Raw genomic sequence first — 26,297 nt, 5'->3', positions numbered from 1 at the left:
CAGACCTTAGTATCCTGACTAAAAGGGACAAATGGCAATTGTCCAGAGTTACTGTATCCCAACTCCCACCAGCTCTAGCCAAATGTCTAATGATGAGGAATACAGGAGTTTTAGCCCAACATCTGGAGAGTCACCTAAAAAGACATGGAAGTCTGCATTGAAGTCTGCAGTTTTAAATATGTGCCATAGGACCCTTCAACACTGCCACATAATCCAGATTATCAAAGCAGATCATCCACATGATCTGCTTTGAACTGGATTATTAAGCTTTCCCCCACATTACAATGTTCTCGCAAGGAGCTGAAAACATGGCTATTCAGGCAGGCTTTTGGAAATGATTAAGACACCTGTAAATCTATGGACCAAACAATATAATATTGACACTGGTACTTTAATGGTCGAATATGGGCTGTGGCTGGAATGTTGTACTCTTCATTTTAATGCCAATTAGTAATATGGCTTATTGATTTTAATTGGGATGAGTTTTTATTTGTGTAATGTGCTGTTTTTATGTGAACTGATGTTGTCATTGTCTAATATTTTATTTATTTATCTAGTTCCTATATGTATAGCCCGCCCTTCTCCCCCTGAAGGGGGACCTAGGGAGGCCTAACAAAAGCATCATAAGATGCTAGCATCATAAAAACAACCACAGTACAATCAAAAAATTAAACATTAAAACAACAATTAAAACAATGAATTAAGACACATCCATTAAAATCGAAATCCAAAAACCAGTTTGGGTCAATTCATTGCCCTAAGTTGTGTGATCTTCTTCTACCTTCTGCTCACTGATCAAACGCTTGGTCCCATAAACAGGTCTTGATTTCCCTTCTAAAAGACAAGAGGGAGGTGACCAATCTGATATCTCTAGGGAGGGTGTTCCATAGGCAGGGGGCCACTGCTGAGAAGGCCCTGTCTCTTGTCCTGATGTGATTTGACCTGTACTTTATGTGGTTATGGCACTTGTATGTGCTTCTGTAAGCTGCCTTGAGTCCTTTTTGGGAGATGGTGGCGGGGTATAAATAAAGTTTTATATTATACTAACCGTCCCCTGCCATGTGTTGCTGTGGCCCAGCCTGTGTATATGTGTTTTGTGTGTGTATGTGTGTATATGTGTGTATATATTTGTGTATATGTCTATATATGTGTGTTTGTGTATCTATATATATATGTGTGTGTGTGTGTGTGTGTGTGTGTGGTTTTGCGCATGCATTGTAATGTATTTTTGGGGGATTTTTAATCTCTTCTGCTGTGTTTTTCAGTGTTTTTATGAGTGATGGTCACTCATTGTCCTGATAAGTTTATTGTGTCCAAATTTGGAGTCAATTCGTCCAGTGGTTTTTGAGTTATGTCAATCCCACAAATGAAAATTATATTTTTATTTATATAGATTCTATTATTATCTGACTCTATACTTCCACATGACCCAGTTCAAAGTAATCTGGATTTTATATGGTAGTGTAGAAGGGGTCTTAGTCTGTGGCTTGTTTACTGTGTGAATCCAGAATGTAGCTTTTTCTCTCTTGACAAACCAGAAAACCTTACAACAAATCCTGAATATTCCTCTGTTGTATTGGAAGAGAGATAAGCCAGGGAACCCAACTTAACAGTTTGTTTGCTTCATCTCTTGAATCCTCATGATGTCTGAATGTAGCCTATGTCAGTTGCTCATGGTGCTTTCAGAGCCCAAACAAATTAATCAGATCTTTTCTGACTTGCTAAGATTTGCCTGAATGGCCATATGAAATGACAGAGAATGCAATGGCTAAGCATCAACTAATTTCACAATACGGTTTTACCTGCAGAAGGAGTGGCTCGTACAACTTCTACACCAACCGGAAGATTCAAAGGATAGCTATACACTAGTTTAGAGCTCAAAATAAGTTTGCTGGCTGTCTGAAGATTGGCAACAGATGAAGAACGTGGCATGGGAGTTGCGCCGGGGGAGGTATCCGGAAATGAATCGGCAGCCACTTGCCCAGGTATACTCAGCTGGTTGCCCGATGTGGGAATCTCAGTTGGTTTTGCTTTAAAAAAACGCAGTGAACAACCAGCATTGGTATGCGACAAGGATAGATTTCTTTATCTTTCATTAAGCGCACACAACTAAAGAAATAGCTAAAATATGCACTGTAATTTTTGGCAGGTCATGCTATCCTTCCCTGCTTGTGATTTTAAACGTGTCAGTGAACTTACTTGATGAACATTTCAGTGCAATCCTATCTATATGTAGTTAAAGGTACATATACTGTATTTCTCTATATTTTTCCCATTCTGAAGATACAATTCTGTATAAAGAGTAGTTAAATCTCAGTGAAAATTACGGTCATGATCACACTGAAAGTTAACTACAGTATGTATGACTCCATATTGGACTGTATCTAACAGATTTCAAGCAGCTTTTAACCCTAGCAAGAGGAATATGTCATCAATTCAAAATATGACATCACTTTCTGATATGCACCGTATATAATCCAGTATAAGCCGGGTTTTTCAGTCCTTTTTTAGGCTGAAAAAGCTCCCCTCGGCTTATGCCCAATTCAAGGTTTTTTATTATTTTACTGTGTTATTATTCTTATTCTTATTATATTTATTATTTTAATCAATTTATTATTATTATTATTATTATTATTACATTTACATTATTTTAGTTATTATTATGGTATTATTTTACTTTTATCTATTATTGTAATTATTACATTTACCTTATTTTACTCTGTTATTACTATTACATTTACTATTTAACTCTATTATTGTTATTACATTTATTATTTTACTCTACTATTATTATTACAAAACATTTAACCTTCTGATGCCTCAATTCATGTAATTTTATTTCTATTTATTTTTATTTGGAAATTTACCAATAGCTGCTGCATTTTCCACCCTCGGCTTATACTCGAGTCAATACATTTTTCCAAGTTTTAGGTGGAAAAATTAGGTGCCTTGGCTTATATTAGAGTCGGCTTATACTCGAGTACATTCGGTTAATCCCAGCAACATTTCCACTATATGTGTCCATAAATTTAATATATGCAAATGCTTCAAAGCGCAGAAGTTTGGAATCTGAATACACTAAATACTTCCCAATACTACATGCAAACAGAGCTGGAACCTCGAACTCCTAATTTTTAGGTTCCAAGAAAAAGTCCGTCCTGTGCTCTGGTGATTTGAAGTATTCATATATTCTGAGAGGATTCTCCTGATGTTTGGAAATTCTCTCACTGAATTGTTACTTGTTGGTTCTGTTTTATATGTTTTCTAAGCTGCACTGACAGATTTTTTCATTAGACTGCTTGAAACAAACAAAATACGTAAAATACTATATTTATGGTAAAAATATATGTACATCTAGAAAAGTTGCACTTACCCATAAATGCTTGCACAGATTTTAGATGGAGGTGCCACATGTGAAGTATTGAGCAGCCATTGGTGTCTTTTTCAATTACAATTAGATAAAACTTTTCGGAGAAGGGTGGTGGTCTATAGCCTGTTCGGAAATCAAATAAAGCGCAAACCTGATTTTGCAATAAACGCAAATTCCAGTGGCATTTACAAGACCCTGACCATATAGTAAGGCACTGCCAAATTCTGACAGAATTAAAAATGCTAATGCACTAAAAAATAATTCATGGTGCAAAGTTTAGTAAGTTTATGGTGTAGTTTATTAAGCCTGGATATACACAAATCCCATGCACCTTTGCTTCCTTTTTGTTGTATCCTTTGTCCAAATGGGGATGTGATCCAGGAAAGTATAGCTAACTAGGCAATGAAGACTAAGATCAAACACACAACGTATGGTAATGGAGCTGTTGCTTAAATTTGGCTCCTTGGTTATTCAAAACCCATGAACTGTTTCAACTTTACCTTTTGAGGGCTGGAAAAATATCTCTGCTTCCTTTTGCTCTGCATCTTCCTTATGTGGTTTGTATCCCAAAATGAAGTCCTCTTGGAAGACATGAAGGAGCTGTGTGTTGGAGCCACACTAGAAACCACATTAGAAAGGAATTAGCACAGCCACACACAATGAACATTCCAGGCATTGTACTAATATTGAAACATTCACACCTAGCTCCAACAGACAAGAGTTCTTTCTCCCACCCTGGACTTTCCACAGATATATAAACCCAATTTTCCTAGTTTCCAACAGACCTCTCAACTTCTGAGGATGCCCGCCATAGATGTGGGTGAAACATCAAGAGAGAATGCTTCTAGAACAACGTTTCTCAACCTGAGGGTCGGGACCCCATGGGCGGTCGCGAGGGGTCACCAAACACCATCAGAAAACACAGTATTTTATGTTGGTCATGGGGGTTCTGTGTGGGATTTTTGGCCCAATTCAATCGTTGTTGGGCTTCAGAGTGCTTTTTGATTGTAGGTGAACTATGAATTTCAGCAACTACAACTCTATTTTCCCCAAACTCCACCAGTGTTCACATTTGGTCATACTGAGTATTTTTGCCAAGTTTGGTCCAGATTCATAGTGTTCTCCTGATGTAGGTGAACTATAACTCCAAAACACAAGGTCAATGCCCACCAAACCCTTCCAGTATTTTCTGTAGGTCACGGGAATTCTCTGTGCTAAGTTTGATTCAATTCCATTGTTGGTGGAGTTCAGAATGCTCTTTGATGTATGCAGGATGTATTTTCATTCACTGGACCAAATTTGGCACAAATACACCATATGCCCAAATTTGAAGACTGGTGGGATTGGGGTGGTGGTGGTGGGATGGTGGTGTTAATTTTGTCATTTGGGAGTTGTTGCTGGGATTTATAGTTCACCTACAATCAAAGAGCATTCTGAACTCCACCAATGATAGAAATGAACCAAACTTGGCACACAGAACTCCCATGACCAACAGAAAATATTAGAAGGGTTTGGTGGACATTGACGTTGAGTTTGGGAGTACACCTACATCCTTAGAGCACTGTGGACTCAAACAATGATGGATCTGGACCAAACTTGAAACAAATACTCAATAAGCCCAAATGTGAACACTGGTGGAATTTGGGGAAAATAGACCTTGACATTTGGGAGTTGTTGTTGCTGGGATTTATAGTTCACCTAAAATCAAAGAGCTTTCTGAAACCCACCAACGATAGAATTGGGCCAAACTTCCCACACAGAACCCCCATGACCAACAGAAAATTCTGGAGGGATTTGGGAAGAATTGAGTGATTTAGGAGACAGCACGCGTGCTCTCCCCTTCACAGAAACAGCCCTCCCTTTGCCTGAGAGGCCAGCTGAGAGGCCAGCAGGGCTTTTGGTGGGAGGATTCACGGTCCAGATGTTCCATCACAGTCTTCAAAATGGCAAAGGCAACATGGTTTAGATCAAGATTAGAATTTTTTTAAAAAAACAGAGTCTTTCTTAGAGTAATAATAAAACTTTATTTGTATTCTGCCCTATCTCCCCGGGGTAGATTCCAACAGGGTAGATTCCAACAAACAAAGGCAAACACTGGGTTGTTGTAGGTTTTTTCAGGCTATATGGCCATGGTCTAGAGGCATTCTCTCCTGATGTTTTGCCTGCATCTATGGCAAGCATCCTCAGAGGTAGTGAGGTCTGTTGGAACCAGGAAAAGAGGTTTATATATCTGTGGAATGACCAGGGTGGGACAAAGGACTCTTGTCTGCTGGAGCTAGGTGTGAATGTTTCAATTGACCACCTTGATTAGCATATGATTGCCTGGACGTGCCTAGAGCAATCTTTTGCTGAGAGGTGATTACATATCCTTGTTTGTTTCCTCTCTGTTGTTGTGCTGTTCTAATTTTAGAGTTTTTTAATACTGGTAGCCAAAGGCAAACATTCAATACCTCAATAACAATAAGTACAAATATAATCACCCAGAATAACTCAACATAAAAGGACAACTTAAACGTAACAGCTATAACTGAAGTACAAACCTAATCTATCAGAAATTGCAGTGAAGATAAAACGTGAACATAAAAAGAGTGAACCTAATGTGTGTGTTTTTAAAATCAGTTGCTAAAACCTACGCAACAGCTCGCTACAGAAGTAGTCAGTGAATAAAGCTCTCTTTAATTTAATTACAAAGGATCTACTCGGTTGATTAATTTATCACAGGAGGGAACAAAATTATGCTAATTCCCCGAGGAGTCAGGCAACTTACATAATGCGTAAGGGACTTCCTTTCCGAGGATTTCATTTTCATTTTTTAAAGCAAAACATTACTTAGTTTTGCATATCAAAAAAGCCTAGTGCTTGTAAGGCTGCAGCATAGGCACTAAAATCCTTGAAGGATTCCAAAATAACTCTTCCTCATACTTATGAATATTAATTGCGATCAATTAGTGGCATTATTTAGATCAACATCTTGTTTCACTGACCCATGGATAAGTCAACCCTGTTTTTTTGGGTAGATGTTTTGACTATATTTCCCAGACATATATATGAGTACATACAGTAGATAGGGAAAAGGAAGTGTGAAAGGGAAGTTTTAATTCTTACCAGTTTGGACATTTCCACCACAAACACAAAGGCACATATCAATTCTACGCATATCTTTTATCGCAGTGGTTCCCAACCTTTCTTTGACCACTTTGACTAGGGACCACTCTCCAACATTAGTGCCAAAAGGATTACTAATCAGTTTTTGGTCAACTTTAGATTTGGTTTGATTATTTGGGGTTTGGAAAATTGCATTGGATAGACCACATCAGCTAGTTATTTGGGGTGCTGATTCAGAAAATTGCATTGGATAGACTACATTAGCTTTAGTTTCTGATACAGAAAATATACCATTCAGTAGTTGCCATCTGCTCACACACAGAAAACTGTATTTAATAATCTGGAGCTGATGTGGTAGTAGAAATCTTTCATGGGTAGTCGGTCTCTCCCCTCCCAACATCCCCATTGCCTTGGCACTATAAGAAGGTTTTGCGAGACCAGTTGCTCTCATTGCCACATGGTTTTGAGGCAATGGTGTAGTAATGGTGAGGCTGCGGGCCATATTTTCATTCTTGGGGACCACTAGTAGTCCACAGACCACAGGTTGGGAACCACTGTTTTATAGAAATATATTATAATGTGTGTATAGATTTTTATAGTATTTATGTGATTTAATTATGCTGTAATCCAACTCAAGCTATGAGGAGAGGCTGGTAAAATAATAATAATAATAATAATAATAATAATAATAATAATAATAATTTACTCCCCACCCCACTTGTCCCCTTGAGTGCCCCCCATCTCTAAAATGTTTTCCCACAACTAAATGTTTCACCATCGCTGATCTAACCTACTTCCATAAACATATAGTAAAAAAGTAAAGGTTTCCCCTTGACATTAAGTCTAGTTGTGTCTGACTCTGGGGGGTGGTGCTCATCTCCATTTCTAAGCCAAAGAACCAGCATTGTTCATAGACACCTTCAAAGCCATGTGGCTAGTATAACTGCATGAATGCTGTTACCTTTCCGCAGAAGCAGTACCTATTGATCTATTAACATTTGCATGTTTTCAAACTGCTATGTTGGCAGAAGCTGGGGCAAACAGCGGGAGCTCAACCTGCTCCCTGGATTCGAACTGCCAACCTTTCACTCAGCAAGTTCAGCAACTCAGTGGTTTAACCTGCTGTGTCACCAGGGGCGCCAAAAACTTACAGAAAATAAACATTAATATATGCAATTCTCTGTGTTTTAAAGCATTAAGTCTTTTCCTTCTGGATCATTAGCTAAGAAACAAAAATCAATCCATACCTGGTCTGTTATGGCATCTAGTTCAATAATGCATCCAGGTCGAGCTGTCGATTGCTGGCTCACAATGTTAAAAACTTCCCCAATGAGTTTCTAAAAAAGGAAGGAAATGTTAGAAGATGATTTGTATTTTAGGTTACATCACCAAGCTGATGCTCAAGTGGGACCATTGTTTTCCAGCACCTCATGATTATAATAAAAATACTTAAATAATATGTGCACCTTGACTTTCTGAGTCCTTTTCCTTAATTGCAATATTTCATGTTTTTTCCTTCTAGGTCAAATCCTACTTTAGTATTTGCTCTAAATATTGATTTTTTAAAAATGAATAAGATTTCATTTCTCTGCCTTTTTGCTTATTTTATTATTGTATTTCTTAATAGTTATGTTTTAATTGCAGTGTTTGGCTTAAAAGGTCTGTAACTACACAAGAAAATGAGCTAAACCAAAATTAACACTAATGCTACATTTTACGATACAAAAACAGTTTTCCCTGAAGGTAAAATAAGCAATTAAGTTGGTGTTTTCCATTTGTTGTCGGTGTGTTTTCTTAGATTGGTGGGACGTGGATAGAGATACTTAATAAGATATGGCCAAACACAAACAAGGCAAAAATATTTAACTTTTCAGTAATTCTCTAGGTTTGTACTAAAATACTTCACTCTCCATATTGGCATAAAGATTGCATTTTGATCTAAATGAGATTCTGTCGATATCTTTTGGCTGTTTATACATCAGGAGTCATAAACCATGGGACTTACCGAGGATCCAGGATCACTCAGTTCATCCAAAAGCTTCCGTGCATCCACCACTGCTTGGTATAACCTCAGGTTTTTCCCATCCGATGCCACAAAGCAAGCGCTAGCAGAATTGCAGTATGTGCCTAATTTAAAAACAAAAGCCAATATAGCATTTAATGTGAGCCATGTTTGAAGAATTAGTGCTGGAAAGATATGACATGCCATCAGGTGACAAATTACACAGAGTGACAACAACAAAAATGTTTCTTGGCGTCTCGGTTTTTAGGTGTGTTCCTGGGATTATCTGGGGTGCCGATTCAGAAAATTGGATTGGATAGACCATATCAGCTCTAGTTCCTTGGATATGGTTTTCTATGGGTGACTGGTAAAAAACCATAGAATCCTAGAATTGGAAGAGACCTCATGAGCCATCCAGTCCAACCCCCTGCCAATTTAATTATTATTAGGCAAAGGAAGAACACCTAAGATGTTCCCAATTTCTTTACAAGGCTATTTTGCACAGCATCACTTACCAAGGCAATAGCTAGGAATAAGGGTTGGGAGCCAGGCCACATTAGAGAAAGCTGAGGTATGGAGAGAATTAATGCGAGCCAGTTCCGATACTCCTCCGGTGTACGACAAAGGTCCAATGGGGTCCACGCGCCACAAAATCAGTTCGCTGTAGATAGCATTGGGATCGTGGAATGTACGCGTTGCAGCATTTCTAAGCTGCTGCCTGGAAGATGCTTTCAAATGTCTCATGGGGTCCATCATTTTATTTAACCCATCTGAATCCCACGGCTGGCTGGATTCAGGGGTTAGGAGGGCATTGTGATGGGAAGATGTTAGCAGAAGTGGCAGCACTGAGTGGCAGGCAAGGTCATTCAGATGAAACCGGTGCCCGCAATACCGAAACTTGTGAGTTACAGTGTGCACAGTCGTAAAAGCCGACTTGTCCGCAAAGGAAACCGCCCACTGGTTCAGGGAGCCATCTATGTGCTTGGAAACCATCATGACTGTAGGAATGGTAATGTTCACGGTGGAACTGTCCTGGGAACAGCTCGGTCTCCATCCGGAGAGGCTGTCAGAAAAGCTACTCCTCTTTTGTAGTGGCGCATTGATGACTCCTTTTGTGGAGGTAGTGCAGGCATACATCATGATGTTTTTACTAAGGGAGCTTGCATCACCTGAAGGGAATGCAACTGGTATCTGAGAAGAAAATGTGACCTAGAAAAGAGGAAGGGAGATATGGAGATGTCAAAACTACTGTTGATTCTATAACACCCTCAATGAGAATTCATCTTAATTAAGAAAGTACTGGAGCCAGATCTGATGTTAAAACATGCATAGGCTAATTGTTGCTTCAGCCAAACTTCATGTGCCTTTCAGAATCAATTGAGAAAGCAAGAAAAGCGAGTTAAGGGAAAACAAGAGGAAAGGAGTAAGAGAGAAAGGCAGAAACATTGAGAGGAAGAGAAAGAATAATAGCATTGGAAGAGACCACAAACACCTGCCATGCAGGAATAAACAAAGAAAGCATTGTTGAAAGATGTCCATTTAACCTCAGTTCAAGGACCTCCACAGATGGAGAATCCACAACCACTGGTGGAAAACAACATGTTTACATTACCAGAGGCAATGACTCTTTTAGGTAAGTGTTTACAATTATACCCCTGGTGCCGCAGCAGGTTAACCACTGAGCTGCTGAACTTGCTGTCTGAAAGATCGGCAGTTTGAAGTCAGGGAGCAGGATGAGCTCCTGCTATTATTCCCAGCTTCTGCTAACCTAGTAATTCAAAAACATGCAAATTCAACCCTATTGTATGTGTCTCAATAGGGTTTAATCTCTTATTTAAAAGATATTGTACTCCACCTCGGGCCACAGGGAGAGGTGGGTAACAAACTGTTGTTGTCGTCAATATTATTCAATTGCTGAACAGTTCTTACAGTAAAAAAGATCTGTTACATCTGCTGTTTACAGGGTCTTCCCCTCTTCCCTCCTTATCAAATTTCTGAAAGCTGTGCAGCAAGGGCTTCCTGAGGAAAAGCTGTCACACTGGGCATATGATTTTCATGTTATCTCTCCTTTACTACATATATGCAAATATGGGTATTACAGGGGAAAAAATCCTGAAATCCAAGAATTTTGGCAAGGGAGTCCCAGCCTGTATTAGTGATTAAGCTATCCTTTTTGCATTCTCAAGTTGTGATAAATATATGATGTATGGACTGAATGAAATCGTGTGAGGTTGGGACCTATAGAGACTAAAGATGCCATCCTAAGAAATGAAGCCTGGAAGACTACAAAAGAAGAATTCATGAATTGTAATTAAATGTTGACAAACTGCATTGATGACCAGAGACAAATGATTAACCTTTGGTGGAAAACAACATATTTACATTAACAGAGACAATTACTCTTTTGTATAAGTAAGTATTTACAAGGATTCCTTATGTAAGAAGGAAAACCAATTATCACTTAAAAAGAAAAGTCAACATCTGTCCAGGAACTGATAGAGTCAGGCCGTTATACCTGAAAATACCTGTCATTCATTTACAACTTTTTGGAACAACATCAGCCAGCATTATTGCTTTATAAGAGACACTTTACTATTCCAAAATTGTGGCAGACAGGAGGAGTCTGCTCCACCCACCATCTTCTCCAAGGAATGGAGGAAGATGGTGTATTCGCAGAATGGCAAATTTGCAGGGAATACAATCTGGCCTACTTTGGGATCTGTTTCCCAGGAGAAGGAAGAAGAGATGGTAATGTATGCATGATGAGGAATGAATGTGTATATGTGTGTGAATGTTGAGCAAAATGCAAAAAGCACCTTAGTTTGTGTCTCTAATAGTAATAGTAGTAATAATAATAATAACAACAACAACAACAACAACAATAATGTCATCAGCTGGGGATCCCTCCCCCCAGCAACAACAGCCGCTCTGGGCCAGAGTGAAGAGAGAGGGGGCCAGGGGACAGTTTCACCTTGTCTCCTGTGCTATGTTAATAGTATAATATAATGTAATATAATATATTTTATATACATATAATATTTATAACATTACAATGTAATGCAATTTAATAATAATATATTATAATTATATATTTATATTACATGTAATATTACTAATAATAGTATAATACAATGCAGTAATATGTACATATATCTCGTAAGCCGCTCTGAGTCCCCTTCGGGGTGAAAAGGGTGGCATATAAATGTCGTAAGTAAGTAAATAAATAAATAAATAAATAAAATTTGCCGTGTACTAATCTTGTTGTGTTTCTGATAATAATAATAATAATAATAATAATAATAATAATAATAATAATAATATTTTTATATATCCAGCTTTTCTCCCCCACAGGACCCAAAGCGGCTTACAACATATTAAAATCATGTAAACAACAATCCAAATACATCAATAAGTATAAACCATAATAAAATAAATAGTTTAAAACAACAACATCATTCTTGTGGCATTGTGTCAGATTATTTTGCACGTTGATCCAGTCCATAAACATTATGGTGTAGTCATATTAGTCTGTGTGTCTTTTTACTTTCTCTGTATTACTCTGTGGTATACTATCTCAATGTGAACAAAATAAAAGCACATTTTAAATGCTTTTTGATGTTTGAAAAGTATTTATGACAAAGGTAGCTGAATAAATAATTCAATCCAAACCTATACCTGAACTTGTCGAAAGATCCCTGGGTTGTACTCATCCAAATACTTCACATGCCACACTAAAAAGGTACCATCCACTGGATGAATGGTGAAGAGCATGTCTGGATTCTTGTTCCATTCTTTAAGGAGCCACTCAATTTTTCGATCCAACAAGACGGTAGGGAGTGGCATGCGTGAGGCAGCTGGTGAAACTATTTTGGGGCTCCCTTCTCTTTCCCCATCTTCATGTTCTGAGGAACCCGTTCCAGTTCCAGTCTCAGACTCTCTATCTAGAGACAATTCTGAAATTAAAGGGAACATACAAGAAATTATCTGTTTCCACATAAAGTACAGGATAAAACAAATTGATCGTGGGTAAGTCTAGGAATTTTAGTCAAAAAATTGACCTAAAAGCTGGTCCCAAATCTTGCACCCAATTTACACATGAGGCCAAATTATATTAATGAGTATAAAAGTAATTATGGTTTCTTGATCAATATATTAATAGTAAATTTATTGAGGAAAAGCTATAGTTCCTAAAATAAATATTGTACTACAAGAAATCTCAAACATAACAGTTACTGTTTATTTTAATTTTAATATTTAGATATTTTAATTCAAAAAATTAATTTAAAATTACTTTTAAATATTATTATTGTTATGTTTATTTATACCTCGCTTTTTCTCTCCACAAGGAGACTCAAAGCGGTCCTGATCCCAAATATCCAGCTGTACCCACAAAAGAAAGGAAGTGCACATTGCTAACCATGATCAAGCTTCATAAGTAAACCTCTCTCTCTCTCTTCTTCCTTCTCTGTTTCAAAATACTCATCGGCCTTTTCCATCTGTTGATCAGTAAGTTCTCGAAGATGCTGCATAAATATTTCAGTCGAGGACGTAAAGTGGAATTCTTTGTTGTTAAGCCAATGGACCACGAAGCCATCATTTCCGTCTTCTAAATTAAAAGCTGTCTTAACCAAAGCAGCTGGAATGTCTGAAGGAAAAAAAAATTTTTTCAGAATGAACAAACACATACATTATTCAGTTCTTGTGGGGTTTTTCGGGCTATATGGCCATGTTCTAGAGGCATTTCTCCTGACGTTTCGCCTGCATCTATGGCAAGCATCCTCAGAGGGTGAGGTCTGCTGGAGCTGGAAAAAGAGGGGTTTATATATCTGTGGAATGACCAGGGTGAGACAAAAGGCTTTTGTAAGTGGGCTAGGTGTGAATCTTTTCAATTGACCACCTTGATTAGCATACAATGGGCTGACTGTGCCTGGAGCAAACTCTTCTTGAAAGGTGATTAGATGTCCCTGCCTGTTTTTCTCTCTGCTGTTTTAATTTTAGAATTTTTTTTTTTTAATACTGGTAGCCAGACTTTGTTCATTTTCATGGTTTCTTCCTTTCTGTTGAAATTGTCCACATGTTTGTGGATTTCAATGGCTTCTCTGTGTAGTCTGACATGGTGGTTGTGAGAGTGGTCCAGCATTTTTGTGTTCTCAAATAAAATGCTGTGTCCAGGTTGGTTCATCAGGTGCTCTGCTATGGCTGATTTCTCTGGTTGGAGTAGTCTGCAGTGCCTTTCATGTTCCTGGATTCTTGTTTGGGCGCTGCGTTTGGTGGTCCCTATGTAGACTTGTCCACAGCTGCATGGTACACGGTAGACTCCTGCAGAGGTGAGAGGATCCCTCCTGTCCTTTGCTGAACGTAGCATTTGTTGGATTTTCTTGGTGGGTTTGTAGATTGTTTGTATGTTGTGTTTCCTCATCAGCTTCCCTATGCGGTCAGTGGTTCCCTTGATGTATGGCAGGAACACTTTTCCTCTGGGTGGATCTTCATCTTTACTCTTGTGGCTTGTTCTTGGTCTTACAGCTCTTCTGATGTCTGAGGTGGAATATCCATACATTATTGACCTTGAACAAGATACTTAAGACATATATTATTTCCATGAGGGAGGGTAGGCTTAGATAAAATAAGTTACAATAGGTATGGGCAAACCTAGGCCCTGGGGCCAGATGCAGCCCTTTGGGCTCTTTTTCAGGCCCTCCTTTCTCACTCTGTGCGCATTCAGAAGAAGACCTACAAGCCACTCTAAACACCTCTGCAGAAGCATACGAGAAACTTGGCATATCACTGAACATCAAGAAAACCAAAGTGCTCTTCCAGCAGTCACCAGCCAATCCCTCTCCAATGCCAGAAATACAGCTTAATGGTGTAACATTAGAAAATGTTGATCATTTTGACTCCCTTGGCAGCCACCTCTCCACAAAAGTCAACATTGACACTGAAATACAACACCGCCTGAGCTCTGTGAGTGCAGCATTTTTCCGAATGAAGCAGAGAGTGTTTGAGGACCGGGACATCCATAGGGATACCAAGATGCTTGTTTATAAAGCTATTGTCCTCCCAACCCTGCTATATGACTGCGAGACATGTACTATCTACAGATGTCATATGCAACTCCTAGAACGATTCAGCATTGCCTCGGAAAAATCCTGCAAATCTCTTGGGAAGGCAAGCAGACAAATGTCAGCGTGCTGGAAGAAGAAAAGACCACCAGCATTGAAGAGATGGTCATCCGCCATCAACTCTGCTGGACCGGCCACACTGTCCGGATGCCTGACCAATGTCTCCCAAAGCAGAACGGAAAATGGAACGTTGGTAGGCAAGAAAAGAGATTTAAAGACAGGCTCAAAGCCAACCTTAAAAACTCTGGCATAGAAACTGAGAACTGGGAAGCCCTGGCCCTTGAGTGCTCCAGCTGGAGGTCAGCTGTGACCAGAAGTGCTGTAGTATTTTAAGAGGCACAAATGAAGGGTGGAAGAGAGAAACGTGCCAAGAGGAAAGTGCATCAAGCCAACCCCAACCGGGACCGCCTTCCACCTGGAAACAAATGCTCTAACTGCGGGAGAACACGCAGGTCAAGAATAGGGCTCCACAGTCCCCTACGGACCCACCGCCAGGACATCGATCTTGGAAGACAATCCTACTCGGACGAGGGATTGCCTAAGTAAGACTCTCATCTTCCTACAAGCATGAGGACGTGGTGGCCTGCTCATGTCCTCATGCTGAGAGGAGGCTAGAGAAGACACATGTGGCTGAAGCAGCCCCAGACAGAACCTCTTCCTGGCCTGCATCTTGGCCTCCACCTCCATGGGATTTAGCTGTTCCTCACTGGTGCTGGTGAAGCCAGTGTGTTCCCTTTCTTCCAGGACTCTGCCCCTGACAAGGAGGAGGGCAGCAGCTCCTCTTCCACCTCCTATTTCTTCTTCTCTGCTGTCACCACCTTCCTCAAGGGCAAGTTCCCCCTTGGAAAGAAGAACAACAGGAGCAGGAGGGAAGGGAAGGAGAACCCTAGGCAGTTGCATGCCCAGGTGGTGGCAGTTGAGGAGGAAGAGGAGGAGAAGCTGCCCTTTTTGTCACCAGGGGCAGAGGCCCAGAAGAAGGGAGTGTGCTGGTGAGTAGCAGCTGAACCCCATGGCAGTGGAGGCCAACCCTTCTCCACCTTGCACCAACCCCCCTGACCTCCCCCTCCCTGCCTGGCCCACCCACCTCACTCTGGCCCATTATGTGGTCCCTAAGTTAAAATTTTGCCCATGCCTGAGTGAGAAAGATGTCAGAAAGGATAACTATAATATAAAGATCTGTTCTATCTAGTACTAGCAATAAGATGTAAGCCTTTGTAGGAAAAGGATAAACTAGAACAGGATTTTAAAAAATATCTATTTTGAGTCTTTCAAAAAAGTTAATTATCTTCTGGGTGGTGAAGGGATAACCCAAAGTGGATTGCTTCTCTGCATCAATCAGAGAATTAACATTCAAAGAAGTACAAGCTATATAAATAAAAATGTAATGTTCGTTTGTGGGATTAACATAACTCAAAAACCACTGGATTAATTGACATGAAATTTGGACACAATATATCTATGAGGTCAACAAGTGACCATCACACATAAAAACACTCAAAAACACAATTGAAGGGACTTAAAAAGTCAAAAAAGCAAAAAAGATGCTACAGCGCATGTGCAAAAACGACTCCCCCTGACAAACAAAACACACAATAGCATATCCACACTCTCTTCTGAACTACAGCTCCCAGCATCCCCTAGACCAGGCCCTTTAGGAGAGGATGATGATCCAAATGCACTGCTTCCAAGCTGCAAGCTTTCTTCTCTTTGGATTTCTTTGAGAGCATCCCAATGACTACATATTTCCAATTTCTTGTTCCTGGACGGCAACTCCCAGCAACCCACCAGGCAGATAGATAGGTAAGTAGACAGACAGATCGATCAGGAGATTGCTGGGAGTTGCAGTGCAAGAATAGGTAGAGAGGGAAGAAAGGGGAGAAAGAGGAAGGGAAAGAAAAGGTGGGGGAAAAGAAGGGAAGAAGAAGAGAAAGAAGGAAGGAAGGAAGGAAGGAAGGAAGGAAGGGAAGAGAAGAGAGGAAAAAAAGAGGGAGGGAGGGAGGGAGGGAGGGAGGGAGGGAGGGAAAGAAGGAAGGAAGGAAGGAAGGAAGGAAGGAGGAGAAAGAAAAAGAGGGAGGGAAAGTTCGCCACAGCAATGTGTGGTGGTACAGCTAGTTGAAGATAAAAGTTGTACAGATTTCATACCCATAAGTCAGGAGAGCAAACACCGCTTCCTTGACTAACCAAAGACAGGAATTAACTACTTTAAAAAACACACACACACACACAAAGCATATGTTTTTTTGTAAGATTGTTTCAGAGAAAACTTCATGAAGTGGGTTGTTGTGGGTTTTTTCGGGCTTATATGACCATGGTCTAGAGGCATTCTCTCCTGACGTTTCGCCTGCATCTATGGCAAGCGACCTCACTACCTCTGAGGATGCTTGCCATAGATGCAGGCGAAACGTCAGGAGAGAATGCCTCTAGACCATGGCCATATAGCCCGGAAAAACCCACAACAACCCAGTGATTCCGGCCATGAAAGCCTTCGACAACTTCATGAAGATCTCTATTTCTATCTGCACATAGAAACATATAATAATAATGATTATGATAATAATAATATTAATAATAATAATAATAATAATAACAATCTTTATTTATACCCTGCCACCACCTCCCCAAAGGGGACTCAGAGTGGCTTACATGAGGCCAAGCCCAGCGATATATTACAGCAACATAAAATATAAACAACAAAATAACATCACAATAAAATAAATAAACCAATCAAGTAAATTAAACAGTACAAAATAACATAATGGAAAATAAATCACAGTGGGCGGGCCAAATGCATGACATAAAATGATAAAACACTGGATGAGATAGCAATGAAAAGGTACATTTGTGGGGGAGGAGCTCATAGGGGACTCATAGTTGGAAGAGACTTCGCGGGTCATCCAGTCCAACCCCGTGCCAAGAAGCAGGAAAATCACATTCCAAGTACAAATGGTGCATTTAAGTACAATTTGAAGTGAAACACACAAAGAGAGAATTGCTCAAACATTCTTAGGACAAATGATAATTTGGTTTCAGAGGAACAAATCGCTTATTTCACCTGTGTTGGGGTTAATGCTTGCTGCTATATGGAAATGACAGAGAGCATTTGCGTGGTGAGAAATGTGTCGCTGCACTTCATGGGTTCCCAGCTGATCAGGTAAATCTTCTGTGTGAGTTATAAGTACTGAAGATCTTCGCTGACCTTTTCTCAGGTTTTTTAAATGGTGGATTGTCTGAAGGAGTTGAGAAAAGCACAAATGATAAGTAGCTAGCTTTTTATAATGAAAATGAACTTATGCAAAACACAGATTTCTAAAAAATGTGGGCTAAGCTAATATATGTTAAAATATTTGTTTCCTTTTCTAGTCAAATAAACATTTTTAAACATTGCTTCACACTGTGATTGAAAGAGAATTAGTGATGTGGAGAGAAAGACATGCGTAGAGAAAGAGACACAGAAAGAGAAACAGAAAAGGAGATGCTTTATGACCTGATCGGAATCATGTGGCCCTTGAAGTATTATTGGACTACAACTCCCAACATCTCATATCATTGGCTATGTGGGTTAGTGCCTATTTGGAAGCCCCCCACCCCCAACCCCCAGCACCAACTGTTGCTCTGGACCAGAGTGAAGAGAGCGAGGGGCAGAAGACAGTTCCATCTTGTCTCCTGTGCTTTGCTAATAATATAATATAATAATATAATATAATATAATATAATATAATATAATATAAATAAAAATATAATGTTCATTTGTGGGATTAGCATAACTCAAAAACCACCAGACTAATTGACAGCAAATTTGGACACAATACACATTTCTGGCCAACAAGTGACCATCATTCATAAAAACATTGAAAAACACACCAGAAAAGACTTAAAAAGCAACCCCCCCCCCAAAGATACATTACAAGGCATGCACAAAACCACACATATATATGCAAACACACATTTTATGTGTGATATTTTACACACATATATATACACACAAAACAATATACACAGACTGGGTTACAGCAATGCGTGGTAGGGGACAGCTAATATAATATAATATAATATATTGCATATACATATAATATTTATAATATAAATAGTACAATATAATTCTAATAATAATAATAATTCCTTGGCTGTGGAACGCCCTTCCTACGGACATTAGATCAGCCCCCTCACTAATGGTATTTCGGAGAAAAGTGAAAACCTGGTTATTTGAACAGGCGTTTGGATAGGCAGTACAATGAATATAGGAAAACGGAACTATGGATGACGAGCTGGATCATGATTCTAGTTATGAGATGCTAATGAGTTGTTTATTGATGTGTAATTACTTAGTATATTATTGTGTTAATTGTTTTTAAATGGTTTGTATGATGCTAGCATTGAATTTTTGCTTCTGCTGTTTGTTGTTAACTGCGTTGAGTCGCCTACGGGCTGAGAAACTGCAGCATATATAAAAATAAATAAATAAATAAAGTAAGTAAATAAATAATACAATATTATAGTTATATATTTTATATTACATGTAATATTACTAATAATATTACAATATAATGATATAGTACAATATTAGCATAGCATTGTACTATGCTAATAATATAATATATTGTGTGTTTGCTCTGAGTTCCCTTCGGGGTGAGAAGGGCAGCATATATATGTCGTAAATAAATAAATACTTAAATGTACAAGGGCATTTTCCCTTCCTCTGTTTTATGGTAATCCTTGTGTTCAGTGCTAGCTCAACGTAAAAATATCACACATAAAATCCCATCTGATAAAATTGTAAAATTCCTAAAACATAGTAGAAGCTGTAAATAAAGATGTCAGATCAAAGTGCAAAGTGAAGCAATTGGCGGATCCTCTAATCTGGCCATAGATTACAACATGTCAAAGGCCTGCCTAAAAAGCCATGTTTTAAAACTAGTCCGAAAGCCTTGAAGAATGGGGACTAACGTAATCTCTCTAGGGAGGATATTCCAGAGCCTGGGAGCCACCATCAAGAAGGCTCTCTCTCTCTCATCCCCACCAACTGTGCTTGAGATGGTGACAGGACCAAGAGAAGAACCTCCCTGGCAAATCTCAATGTCATGCTGGTTCATAGAAGGAGATGTGGTCTTGAAGATAGGTTGGACCCAAAGCGTATAGGGCAGAGGTTCTCAACCAGTGTGTCCTCAGGTGTTTTGGCCTACAACTCCCAGAAATCCCAGCCAGTTTACCAGCTGTTAGGATTTCTGGGAGTTGAAGGCCAAAACATCTGGGGACCCACAGATTGAGAATCACTGGGATAGGGCTTTATAGGTGATAACCAGCACAGAATCATAGAATCAAAGAGTTGGAAGAGACCTCATGGGCCATCCAGTCCAACCCCCTGCCAAGAAGCAGGAATATTGCATTCAAATCACCCCTGACAGATGGCCATCCAGCCTGTTTAAAAGTTTCCAAAGAAGGAACCTCTACCACACTCCGGGGCAGAGAGTTCCACTGCTGAACGGCTCTCACAGTCAGGAAGTTCTTCCCCGTGAATTCAGCCTGGAAAATTGTCGGAAGCCAGTTGAGCTGCTTTAAAAGGGGCATGGAATGAATCAAGTACCTTTATTATTTATTTATTTATTTATTTACAGTATTTATATACTGCCTTTCTCACCCCTAGGGAGACTCAAAGCGGTTTACACATAAATAATGGCAAAATTCAATGCCTTACATTGGGCACCGATACGATGCCAATACAAACAATTACAATAGTAAAACCATAATTAAACATAAATTAAACATAAATCATAATTAAAACAATACATCAACAAGCATTCAAACAATAAAACAGTCTCGTCAGGTACTCCTCTAGGTTACTCCTAGGTCATTATCTCCAAAACTGAGCTACAGAAATCAAAATGAAGCCTCGGTGTCAGTGTATTCATTTCACTATACCTCCAAAGCATGTTGAATGTTATCTTTGTGCCGCCCAGAATGAGAGAAGCTGCTGCTGCTGCTAATGCTGGATGTGCTAGTTTCACAGATCTGCTCTCCCAGAAGAGTATCTTCAGGTAATAATGTCTCTGCCCACAGTCGGCAAATGCCATCATGGCATGAAGTAAGTAGCACGTTGCAGACAGAGCCCCTAAAGAGAAAGACAAGCATTACTATTTGGCACTTAATGCAACCAGGGAAGCGCAGAATAACACAATGTATATGGGGATGAGTAATAACAAACTGAGCTTGCAGGCACATATTAAAATATCATAAATAATTATTTCTAAAGAAAGAAGCATTCCACATCAAGGTTCTGGTAGTCAGTCCTTGCAAGCTGGTCATTCAATTATTTTTGTAGTGTTTTTCTACAAGGCAAGCTAAATTTTCATGCAACACCCCCACCCCAATATATTGCACAGGGGCAATTTTTCTTTTGACGTGTCAGGAGCAACTCGAGAAACTGCAAGTCACTTCTAGTGTGAGAAAACTGGCTGTCTGCAAGGGCATTGCCCAGAGGACACCCGGATGTTTGATGTTTTGCCATCCTTGTGGGAGGCTTCTCTCATGTCCCCAAATGGGGAGCTGGAGCTGACAGAGGGAGCTCAACCCACTCTCCCCAGATTCAAATCATTGACCTATCAGTCAGTAGTCCTGCCAGCACAAGGGTTTAACCCAGTGTTTCTCAACCTTCCAAATGCTGCAACCCCTTAATCCAGTTCCTCATGTTGTGGTTACCACCAACCATAAAATTATTTTCATTGTTACTTCATAACTGTAATTTTGCTATTGTTATGAATCGTAATATCAATATCTGATATGCAGGATGTATTTTCATTCACTGGACCAAATTTGGCACAAATACTCAAAATGCCCAAATTTGAATACTGGTGGGGTTGGGGAGAAGGGGGGGTTGGTTTTGTCATTTGAATGTTTTAGTTGCTGGGATTTATAGTTCATCTACAATCAAAAAGCATTCCGAACTCCACCAATGATGGAACTGAACCAATCTTGGCACACAGAACTCTCATGACAAACAGAAAATACTGGAAGGATTTGGTGGGCATGGATCTTGAGTTTTGGAGTTGTAGTTCACCTACATCTAGAGAGCTCTGTGGACTCAAATAAAGATGGATCTGGACCAACTTGGAATGAATACTCAATATACCCAGATATGAACACTGAGGGAATTTGGGGAAAATAGACCTTGACATCTGGGAGTTGTAGCTGCTGGGAGTTATAGTCCACCTACAATCAAAGAGCATTCTGAACCACCAACAATAGAATTGGGCCAAACTTCCCACAAAGAACCTCCAGGACCAACAGAAAATACTGTGTTTTCTGATGGTCTTTGGCAACCCCTCTGATACCCTCTCACAACCCCCCCCCCCCGGGGTCCCGACTCCCAGGTTGAGAAATGCTGGTTTAACCCATTGTGCCACCGAGGGCTCCTAGAGTGGCAATATATGTTTATGTTTTTCATTTCGAGATATATTTCACTCCTTGGGGCTGTTTTCAACCACACCAGTAGCATGACTAGGTTATTATTTAACAACGGTAATTCTTGTTGTTGTTGTACCAGATCATTCTAACCTGGGCATAAACTTGCTCATTTTCCTCCATGAAAATCCTGCCACAGCTCGAGGATGTGCCAGGTACACAAATGCAAAATGGACAGGAGTGGAGCTTTTCCTTGGCTCATCAATATCTTGTGGGAGAAGAGAGGACTTCCAGCCAGTCATTGCGTACCAGACTTTTAAGAGACAGTCATCCTAGACAAATCAACACAGAGCGAATTGGCAGGTAAAATGACACAATACTTCTCACCAGTTCTACTGCCCAAACCAAAATTCCCAACACATCCCAACATTGCTAGGAATGGGTTGCTGTGAGGTTTCCGGGCTGGATGGCCATGTTGCAGGCATCTTCAGAGGTTTTGAGGTCTGTTTGAAACCAGGCATATCTGTGAAAAGCATGTAAAGAATGCGGAAGTACTGCATCAGTGTCACAAATGGACGGTGAAGCGACAGCTCCCCTGGTGGCCAGAATAACCTCATGAAAAAGCTGGAATGTTAAATAGCCTCTGTGTGTCTGTCTATATATGTTGTGTGTCTATGGCATTAAATGTTTGCCATGTATATGTACATTGTAATCCGCCCTGAGTCCTCCGCGGGGTGAGAAGGGCGGAATATAAATACTGTAAATAAATAAATAAACATAACTTAGTTATGAAGTTGGGATAATAATTAGATGGGATTAGAATGATTAGATGTCAGTGCACCATTTATAGCTAACAGATCCTATTTTTTTTTAAAAAAAAGAATTATTTCTGAATAGGAACACAATGAAAATAAAACTAACAAGAAAATGTACGCTTCAAACACACTAAAAATTGCAATTGCTAATGTAAAGCTAATTGAGTTCCATGCAGTAACTGAAATGGAAACCTTCCTGCCAAAGAGAGAAAATGGCTTCTAAGACCATCTGCTTCAGTTATTTAGTCACAGAACTCTGGCGCTACACACGAACATGGACAACAGATGGGGATCGATGAAAAAAGATTCTTTGAATATCTTCCTTTAGGCCAGTTAATAGTAGGAATAACTCAGGTCAAATGTAATATTAAGGGAAAATTACAAGTGGAAATAAAGATGTTTCATTGGTACATTCACAGTTGAAAGCAATAAATTTTAGCTGATAAATTCAGTTTTTTTAGGAGAGCAGCAAGCTCTCCTAAAATATTTTGACATACCATATATACTCGAGCATAAGCTGAGTTTTTCAGACCTTTTTTAGGATGAAAAAGTCTCCCTTTGCTTATATTCGAGTCAAAGTTATTTATTGGGTGGTTGTAGGTTTTTTGGGGCTGTATGGCCATGTTCAATGCTTCTAGAACATGGCCATACAGCCTCAAAAACCTACAACAACCCAGTGATTCCAGACATGAAAGCCTTCAACAAAGTTATTTATTATTTTACTCTGTTATTATTGTTGTTGTTGTTGTTGTTTTACTGTATGTATGATTATTATTATTATTACATTTACATTAATTTACTCTATTATTAATGTTATTACATTTACATTATTTTACTCTATTATTAATGTTATTACATTTATTATTTTACTCTATTATTATTGGAAGGATATGTAAGCATTTACATTGAAGAAGGTTAGAATAGACAAACTCACATATTTATTAGGCCTGGGCGGTTTCGTTCGTTAATTTTGTAATTTGTTAAATATTCGTTATTTTTAACAATTACAAAACTATTACAAAACATATTTTCAAACCCAGAAGTGTTTTTAAATATCGAAATGGCATCCTCCATCTTTTTTACGGGCTTCTGCCCGTTTCGGAAATGACGTTTTAGGGATGGAGGATGCTGGGTGCGCTAGGAGCCAATCCTGCGCTCCCAAGCACCGTGGCTGATTGTGATTGGGCGGGCTGCCCTTTAAAAGCGGCTCCGTGTGGCCGCATTGCTCATTGCTGGGGAAGGCGAGGAGACGGGAGGTTCGGGAGGGAGGCTTGGCTTGCATTCATTCATTGCTTGCATTCATTCATTGCTTGCATTCATTCATTCCCTGGGCTGGGAGCAGTGGGGAGGCTTTGCCGTTCGCTCCACAACAGGGCAAGCATTGTTAATTTTCCATTTTTAAATATTTCTGAAAAATATCTTTCTTTTATTCTTCAAAAAATTCAAAAAATATTCTAAAAAAAGAAAAGACCCTTGTGTGCCTGTGTGTGTGAGTTTGTCCCTGTCCTGTGGCTGTGTTCGCTCCACAACAGGGCAAGCATTGTTAATTTTAATTTTCCATTTTATATTCTGATAAATAATATTTCTTTTTTAACTAATCGATTCTTTGCCACCTTAACGAATCGACCCCCGTTTTCATAACGAAGTTTCAGAGGTGATTTGCGCATGCGGGGGGGGGGGGGGTCCGCCATCTTAACGAATCGATTCGTTAATATTAACGAAATTTTGTAAATACTGAACTTTTTTAAAGGAAAGTTTTGTAATTATTTTAAATATCGAAACGCAAAAACCCCCCAAATACAAATCGATTTTAGAAACAAATTTTTGCGTTGTTACCCAGGCCTAATATTTATTATCTAGAAAGAAGGGCATCCCAAGGGAAGAGACAGATTGGAAACAAGTGACAACATATTTAAAAGAAGAAAAAATGAAAATACTTATTCAAAGAAGAGACAGTGAAAGATGATACGAAAAGAGGGAGGAGAGAGGAGAGAAAAGAGGGAATATGAAAAAGGAAAAGGAAAGAACCTCATAGAAGATACCAGGAAGTCAAGCACTCTATACTTTATCTGTTTTTAAATCTATCTAAATACATAGCTCTTTACTATCACTTTTACTATTCTTTACTGTTCATCACGTATCCCTGTCCCACCCGTCGCTATTGACGGATCCTAAACCTTTCCGTTATTCTACACTTCTATCTTTAACTAACCTACATCTGTACTGTCTATCAAAACCTATCTGATATTTTAGCATAATCATGTACTTTTGTTTTAAATTAAATAAAGATTATTTAAAAATGATCTAATCAGGGTTGGACGGTACTATCTTAAATTACAGTTTGATGTAAATATCCATAGAATCATAGAATCAAAGAGTTGGAGGAGACCTCACAGGCCATCCAGTCCAACCCCATTCTGCCAAGAAGCAGGAATATTGCATTCAAATCACCCCCGACAGATGGCCATCCAGCCTCTGTTTAAAAGCTTCCAAAGAAGGAGCCTCTACCACACTCCGGGGCAGAGAGTTCCACTGCTGAATGGCTCTCACAGTCAGGAAGTTCTTCCTCATGTTCAGATGGAATCTCCTTTCTTGTAGGAGCATTCAAAAGCATTTAACATACTGGTGCCTAAATTAATGTAATTTTATTGGTATTTATTTTTATTTTGAAATTTACTTGTAGCTGCTACATTTCCCACGCTCGACTTATACTCGAGTCAATACGTTTTTCCCAGTTTTTAGTGGTAAAATTAAGTGCCTCTGCTTATATTCAGGTTGAATTATACTCGAGTACATATGGTAATGCTAAACAAATAATGGGTGGAGGTTTCTCCTGATTTGTTTAGTTCCAGAATCAACTGCAATTAGGTAGCAGGCAACATGACTGCTTGTTCCCTGTAATTTTGGATGCACTTCATTATCTTAGAGGGATATTCTAGCTCCAGATTTCAATCTCCTTTGACACATCTCAAAACAGAAATCTTGAAAGTTTCTAATGGCTGTACCAGCCTTAAAAATGTAATTCATTAAGAAGTTAAACAGCTGCCTCAAAATAACATTGGGTTTTAAAACTGAGCATTTACATGGCTTTACATTTACAGGGTTTTAAACACGTGACCTTAAGAAAACTCTGAAATATAGGTCAATGTTATTATCACTTGGACTTGAGTTGAGAATAGGAGTGTGAGAGAAGCTTGATAAGACTCCCTAGTGTGTTGTTGGAAACTCTGACATTTGAATAATTGTGCTAGATGGGAGAATAACTTGTTTTAAGGCATGTTTCTATGTTCTGTTTGCTTCCTTCTCTAAAAAAGGCAGCAATCCCTAAACGGAAAGAAGGGGGCGGGGATGGAGAGAGAGATAAATGCTAAATGGCTGAAACATATGGCCAAAGGCTTTCTGTCTCTTCACTAGCTCAGATGTCATTTTTAAGGTTAATCACAAACAATTCAATTTACTGAGTTAATAATAGCATTACTTTCTATTTTTAG

At 39.2% G+C, this 26,297-nt stretch overlaps 1 protein-coding gene across 4 annotated transcripts in view; it reads right to left on the bottom strand.

Annotated features, from left to right (window-relative positions):
• The window catches only part of DMXL2 (Dmx like 2), a 125,481-nt gene that overhangs the window by 64,567 nt on the left and 34,617 nt on the right, over window positions 1-26,297 (bottom strand). For all 4 annotated transcript variants that reach the window (XM_060755281.2, XM_060755283.2, XM_060755282.2 and 1 more), the window contains exons 7-17: window positions 22,145-22,323; window positions 20,513-20,702; window positions 17,649-17,823; window positions 12,895-13,122; window positions 12,153-12,430; window positions 8,993-9,686; window positions 8,481-8,602; window positions 7,723-7,812; window positions 3,871-3,988; window positions 3,374-3,493; window positions 1,803-2,030 (exon numbers count right to left, since the gene is read on the bottom strand). In XM_060755281.2, coding sequence (XP_060611264.2) covers window positions 1,803-2,030; window positions 3,374-3,493; window positions 3,871-3,988; window positions 7,723-7,812; window positions 8,481-8,602; window positions 8,993-9,686; window positions 12,153-12,430; window positions 12,895-13,122; window positions 17,649-17,823; window positions 20,513-20,702; window positions 22,145-22,323 — 2,422 coding nt within the window. The remainder of the gene's footprint in view (window positions 1-1,802; window positions 2,031-3,373; window positions 3,494-3,870; window positions 3,989-7,722; window positions 7,813-8,480; window positions 8,603-8,992; window positions 9,687-12,152; window positions 12,431-12,894; window positions 13,123-17,648; window positions 17,824-20,512; window positions 20,703-22,144; window positions 22,324-26,297) is intronic.

The sequence above is a fragment of the Anolis sagrei genome, chromosome 9 (genome assembly GCF_037176765.1).
Source record: "Anolis sagrei isolate rAnoSag1 chromosome 9, rAnoSag1.mat, whole genome shotgun sequence".
Taxonomy (NCBI): Eukaryota; Metazoa; Chordata; class Lepidosauria; order Squamata; family Dactyloidae; genus Anolis; species Anolis sagrei.
Note: the sequence above shows the minus strand (reverse complement) of the source record. Positions and strands in the feature narration are given on the sequence as shown.